This window comes from Hyalella azteca, unplaced genomic scaffold (assembly GCF_000764305.2).
Source record: "Hyalella azteca isolate HAZT.00-mixed unplaced genomic scaffold, Hazt_2.0.2 contig9753, whole genome shotgun sequence".
Taxonomy (NCBI): domain Eukaryota; kingdom Metazoa; phylum Arthropoda; class Malacostraca; order Amphipoda; family Hyalellidae; genus Hyalella; species Hyalella azteca.
Window position 1 is genome coordinate 138,496 of NW_025939815.1, and position 7,258 is coordinate 145,753.

The following is a 7,258-nucleotide window of genomic DNA, read 5'->3' on the forward strand; positions in this document are numbered from 1 at the left end:
TTTTTTTGTTACTCTATTTTTCTCTTTTATTATTCATCATTTCGTCTTGCAATGAAACGTAAGTAGTTTCATCACCTTACATCCTGTGATGGCTTACGATTCATTAAATCACACCGAGTAATCATCACTGCGGGTGTCCATTCAGTGACGTTATTCATCATCCTTTCATCATAATTGCTCAAAACTGCACAATCCAAGAAATGGTTGGATGTGCTGTGTAAATGACTATAGCTATCACTCTGGTGTTTCATGAAAAATTTAAAAAGAGTCTGTCCAAGTTTATTAGACTGAAACTGAAAGAAGACGAAAGTCTCTAAACCATCCATGGTGACATACCATCAATTGTTTTAGTGTCACATGCGTTTAGCTGTCCGATAATTGCCGAGTCTTTTTCTGGCACTTGAGCTTAAATAAGAAGGTTTGTGGCAATAAAAAGAGCCTCTAAACTTTCATGAAGAACTGAAAGTAATTGGGCTGAGACTCTGCCTACGCAGCCTTCGAGTCAATTATTTGGACGCGTGGGTGTGACTAACGAGCGGTCGTTATTCAAATGCTTGAGTGGCCTCCCGTTTTAGGCTCATTTCTCTCACAAATCACGGCCTTGTTTCGATTACGCATAGCCAAGCATTCTTGCTACAATGAGTTTGAGTCACGCTCTAGTAAGAGGTTTTACTGCCATAGTGCATTACGATAACCTTGTGGTTGATGGCATTTATCGGTTCGGGTAACGTTTAGTCACCGATTTTACCTTGGTTTCTAATTCTAGATTATAAAAGATGTTCTTGACGTACTAGAAGGTTCAAACTTGCGTTGATATCCACTGGCTAATGTGCTACATTGCACCTTAACGACCATTTTATCACTCGCGTCACGAGCGCGAGACATGCAATTATATAACAGCAGTTTTCGTCAAGTCGGTGCACATTATTCGATAACATTAAACTCGTTTGATACCAAAGAAATCTGAATCTTTGTAAAGAATAAGGTTATCACAGATATTAATATATTAATAGAGTACGAACTCCACAACCCAAGAGACTGTTTTGTTCACACGGCGATAAGGTTGTTGTACACAGGGCCAGTAGTGGCAGCCAGTGACACTTTCAAACATTAACCGCCACTATTTTCCGTGCTATTGGCCTTGTGTATAGCCGCAATTGACCAACGAAGGACCCAATAATCTTTTACACGGAGCCAGTGGTAAAAGCCAATACAACTTGAAAATATTAGCATACATGATTTATTACGATATTGGCTTTGTGCATAGGCGCTACTGGCCACGGAAGGGCCCAATAACCCTTTACGCGAAGCCAGTAGCTTGATAATTAGTCGCAGTTATCATTTAAAAATTGTACTGCCCCTATAGTTCAGCTGCAAAAGTGATCTGTTAGTCTGTTAAAGCAACCTAAATTGTTATTTAGGAATTTAAAAAGTATTAATTATATTTTTTTATTTCAACGGATGTTCAGAAGCGTACATATTTTAAGGCCTTATCAGGCCATCCTTCTTGCCAGGATTTTGCTTTCACCATCAGGCGACGGACATCGGCCGTTCAGGAAATAATACAATTGCCACTCGCTATTCATTGCAGCCTTTACGATGAATTACATTATTAGTGTTATTTGCTCTATCTCATTATTATTGTATATTGGTGATTTCATTTATGCGATGCTTATTGGTATTTTTCGTGACTTTAATTTAGTGTGAAGGATTCCCGGGCGAAGAATTACTAGCTGCAACTCCGTAAAATGTGTTGTAAGTTATTTGGCTTCAACTCCGTGAACTAATACGAAGGTTTCCAAGCTTCAACACCGGGAAATTATATCAAGGTTTCGTACCTTTAACTCCGTGAAATTAGGTGAAGATTTCCTGCCTTCAGCTCCGTGAAAATGGGCGAAGGTTTCCTGGCTTTAACTCTGTGAAATTAAGTGAAGATTTCCTGTCATCAGCTCCGTTAAATTAGGTGAAGGTTTCCTGCCATCAGCTCCGTTAAATTAGGTGAAGGTTGCCTGGCTTTAACTCCGTGATATTTGGTGAAGATTTCCTGCCTTCAGCTCCGTGAAATTAGGTGAAGGTTTCCTGGCTTTAACTCTGTGAAATTGGGCGAACATTTAGCTAAACTTCAACTTTTGTGATACTTTCCTGGCATTTCAATGTACTGCTAATGCAGCATTACTTTATTATAGGCCAAAATCTGATAAATATAACATTTTAAAAAGACAACAAGGAGAAATTTTTTGAAATAATTTATATATTTAGACGTATGATTGAAGATTAGTATCAAAATAAAATTGGAAATTATTTTCTGAAATAATTGGACTCAAAAATACAAAAATTTATTTGATGATTTACTGCCAATTTTTTGATATGACACGCAGGATCAGAGACAAATTTTAGAAATTTTCCAGGCTTATTTAGGTATGCTGGCTAGAAGCCAGCGTCGTGACGTCACCGTGTGGGTGAGACATGAGTAACGGTTGGGTTATGGGTAACGCCTCTGCTTTTAGAACCGCCATCTTTTCCGAATTATTCCGTTTTGGCTTGGGATTTTCATTAATTTTCATTTTTCGGAAAAATTGCGGAAAATTGACAGGCATAAAAAATACAAGCAAAAAAAGTATTTTTTTTCTTAAATGATTCTCTTTCCTTTCTTTATTTATTTTCCTTATTTTAGAAGGATTTTTCTATTACGTTCACACTGGAGGACGGCGGCCATGCAGCCTCCACAGTCCACATTGGAGGACGGCGGCCATGCAGCCTCCACAGTTCACATCGGAGGACGGCGGCCATGCAGCCTCCACAGTCCACATCGGAGGACGGCGGCCATGCAGCCTCCACAGTCCACATTGGAGGACGGCGGCCATGCAGCCTCCACAGTCCACATCGGAGGACGGCGGTCATGCAGCCTTTGAGAATCATTCATGAATTGAAATTCGATGTCTGGATTTCAGAGGATGACGTTAGTGGATGTGGATGTGGCATCGTGGTTGGATAGACGAGTCTGCGGCCTGCGATGTGTAAAATCAAGCTATCGACTTTGTTGAGACTTACTGAGTAATTATATATACTTTTGGAATATTCTATTGAATAATATTATCTCTGGAATATTTCCGCTGTCAGCCGCGATTACCAAAGTTAAGTCATAAGGTAATTAAAACTTCATATAAAATGGCAAATTTAAGTTAATTTCATCCGTAAATGACGTTAGAGTTTGTCTTCAATTTAAAGTTCGACTTTAAATTGACTTTTTAAAGTCTTAAATTTAGCCTTAAATTTAGGCAGTTGGTTCAGAGAGACCACCATCTGTAGTCTCGGTTACTAGCTAGTGCTATATAGTAGTAAAAACAAAGATTTCTGACTTTGGTATCATTACTTATTTATCTTAATTCTTAGAATGTTTATAGCGGAATCAATTTGATGACCGACTTTACCGTCGCAGCAGATGGATTGGTGTCGTAATCCAACGTAAAATCTACCACAAGAAGTTGATTATTTCGTCTACCTTCTCTTTGCAGTCTTCTGGTGGTCTCAATAAGGCGGAGCGCTGCTTATAAAATGTCCTATTATTTATTTAAATTTATATTACCTAATACTGCGTTAAAATTAACCAGCCTACATCAATGTTTTCTTCTATTTTAACCTGGGCATTTTTTTGGATCCCGGGGTCATGGCTGGGAATCCAAACCGGGCAGACTTATTGCACTTTGACGTTCGAGGACATGAGTGAAAGGGGAGAGAGGTAAAGGGGAAAAGGGAGTAAGTGAGAGGAGGGGATGGAGGGAGCGAAAGGTAGAGAAAGGGAGCGGTAGGGAGAGAGAAAGAGGGTGAGAACGCATAGCTGAGGCCCAGAGGCCTTCATGAATAGGCAGACGGCTGGCCAGAAGATGGCTTTTGGCTGGCAGGCTGTCGAGAAAATGGCTTGGTTTTGGCTGCCTGGATGGCTGGAAGGAAGGCTGGCTGGCTGCTGGATGGGAGCGAGCGGTGCCGCCTGAGTGCCGAGGTCCAGCAGTAGTGCAGTGTCGGCCGCCGCGTGCGTACCATGCCGAGTGGTCGCGGACTGAGAGCAGTGTTGCTAGTTGCGGCTGTGGTGCTGGCGTCATCACAGTGTCGTAGTGTAGTGGCCATCAAGAAGGGCAACAGTAGCAGCGTTTTGCTGCAACACCAGCTCTACAATCACCACCAACTGCAACCACCATTATCCTTCATCCAGGAACACCAAAATAAATTACTCGTACCACCACCACCATCAGCACCTTCTGCAGCTTCGACAGCGACAGAGGACGCTGGCGATTTCTTGCCCATTAGACCTCCAAGTTTGGGTCACCAAAATCCAAGACTGAAGCAAATTACCCGTCGGTATCAAGAAAAGCAGCAGCAGAAGCGACACACGCTACTAGCGTTGGTGCGAGCAGCCATACCTTATCCTCCTCCTTCTGCCAGCAACGTCCACCCGCACCTCTTCCGACGACCTGGCGGTCCTCCTTCGACTGCGTTCGCCCAGGAACCTCATTTCTTGCAGAGGCAGAGGCGGAAACTTGCAGGACCTGCTTTCCTGCAGCAGGAGCAGAATGATGGTTTGCAAGAGACCTCTGAAGATGTCGGGGAAGATGGCCTAAGCCCCAGTCTATGGCTTCACAAAAGAGGAGGAGGCCTCTCCTCATCGCCGGCTACTGAAGAGGCCATGGCCCGGACTGCTGGAGGTGAAAACATCAAGTCCATGGGGACCGTGCCTGAGGGGATCAAATCAGATCCCGGAGGGGGTGAGGGCAGTGATGGGGCTAGTAAAGCCCTCATGGAAGGGGAAGGTGACTCCATGGAAGCAGAATATGGGGAGGAAGGGGAAGAGCAGACAGACGCAGGGCAGGAGGAAGTCAACTTAGGGCTGCAGCAGGTGGGGAGTAGCATCAACCACGCCTTCTTCAGGAGTGCCCGCAGCAGCGCCAGGCCCTACGACGTCCCGCAGATCGGTGAGTTTTTCTTTTCCTTTTATACTTATTAACGTTCAATTAGGCGAACATTTACAGTCATTTTTTAGACACTAGTTAAACATTTACGCATGCATTTTTTGCTAGTGTGTGGGTCATCCTGGCGCCGTTTGGCCCGGCGATAAGGCCGGGAGAGAAAATCAGTTCTACATTGATGTGGATAAGGAAGTGTATATTTGGACAATGTGACCAACACATTTTTCGAGCTGACTCTATAACAGTGTTTAATTTTACTTTTCACGCTGTGAGTTTTCCTATTGTGTTATTCTAAGAATTGGTTCACGGAACAGTTCATATTGACAGTGTGTTCATTAATCATGTCACTTCAAGAGTTTGTTCTCGCAACACGAAAGTGTATCCACGAAGCATGTCACAAGTAGTCACGGTCATGAAATATTACGTGTAATTTTGCAACGCGTTATTGCTTTAGTGCGTCAATGAAAGATGTCGCAAAACACGCAATTGTAATAGTTTATTCACGAAGTACGAAATGGAAGTTCATGTTTTTGCCATGTATCATTTCATGGCATTATCCACGAAAGTTAAACAAGTTTAATATAGTTTTTTATTAAAATTTATGATATCATGTGTTTGTTTCTCGAAATGCGTAACTTCGTGAGCGCATTACCGCAGCACGCTATTTTGTGTATTTCTAACTACAGTATTGTAATAATTTGTTTATTTTCGCCGTGAAAGAAATTTTTGGGCGGTTTCTATAGCGAACTTTTTGAAAAGTGGTTGTTTTAAAACACTTGAACATCTGATTCCTGATAAAGTGTTTAACTGACTTGAGATGAATGTGCTAAACGGAAGTTTTGCAAACGGGTTTATAACGGAAGTATTGTGAATTGTTTCGTCACGAAATTTTACGAAGTTGCAACAAGTTTTAGTATAGAAGTGTTGTAACAGGTTTTATGGTGAAAATCCTTCAGCTTGAATAGAAGAAGCAACGATGAGGTATAAGTTTCAACATCGTTAAAGTTTACTTATCTTTAAATAAGTCAATTTTTGAAGTTTTTGGACACTGTTATTTGAATTTGACTGATGAAAATCTGCTCTATTGCACTGCGGTCGAAACTTTCTTGATGGGAGATGCGTTTTTTGATGAACGTCTGGTCGATCTCTTCCCTCCTTTCAATGGACGTGTGCCCTCACTTTCTTCCTCTTCTTCAAGTTCTTTCCTCCCTTTCCTTCAATACTTCCTTCCAATCCTCTCCCTCTTCTCCTCGAGTCCTTTCCTGGACGTCAAGTTTCCCGTTCCTTTCATACCTTCCCTCCAATCCTTCCCTCCAATCCTTCCCTCCAATCCTCCTGCTAAAAATAAATTTTGGTCCAGGCAATATCCCGACGCGCTAAGTATCCTGGACACGCGTCCCTCTGTACATTGCGGCGCAAGGCTTACAACACGTAAACTTTTAAATATTGCAATAACTTTAAATATTAGGTAACATAAATTACTTTTACTGCAGATACTATGTTGCCACTATATTTCTGACCTATAATGATTAATGAGAAAGATAACATACAGTAAGTTTGATTTACTACGGTTACAATGTTGCCACTATAATACTGACCTTAAATGATGAGAAATATAACATAATTTACATTTACAACAGTAACTATTTTGCTACTATAGCACTGCTCTTTAATGATTAATGAGAAAGATAACATAAGTTTTATTTACTACGCTTACAATTTACCACTATAATATTGACCGTCAATACGGATAGTGATTCTAATAATATCTTTGAATATAAGTTACATTTACTACGGATACCATGTTGCCTTTATTATATTGACCTTTGACAAGAATAGCACTTGTAAATTTTTCCGACACCTTGCGGTTTGGCATTGATTTTGACGCGTATTGACCTTCCCTATAATAAGACAAGGGCTGCGCCCCTGACATTCAGACAGAAAGTTTGGCTAAATGCAACCTACCTTAGGAGAGAAAATAACTGAATGTGTCAAAATGAGTTCTAGGGCACCATGTCTGGTACATCACTGCACCAGTGCCGTCCACTGCACCTGTGCCGTCCACTGCAACTGTGTCGTCCACTGCAACTTTGTGGCGTCCACTGCAACTTTGTGTCGTCCACTGCAACTTTGTGGCGTCCACTGCAACTTTGTGGCGTCCACTGCAGAACTATGACATCCACTGCAGAACTCTGACGTCCACTGCAGAACTATGACATCCACTGCAGAACTATGACATCCACTGCAGAACTATGACATCCACTGCAGAACTATGACATCCACTGCAGAACTATGAC

General features: G+C 41.8%; 1 protein-coding gene across 1 annotated transcript in view; it reads left to right on the forward strand.

The window, feature by feature from the left end:
• Positions 1 to 4,023: 4,023 nt before the first annotated feature.
• LOC125178432 overlaps positions 4,024 to 7,258 on the forward strand; it is a 4,511-nt gene continuing 1,276 nt past the window's right edge. The window contains exon 1 of the mRNA XM_047882150.1: positions 4,024 to 4,967. Within this exon, the coding sequence (XP_047738106.1) occupies positions 4,040 to 4,967 (928 nt within the window). The 5' untranslated portion in view covers positions 4,024 to 4,039. The remainder of the gene's footprint in view (positions 4,968 to 7,258) is intronic.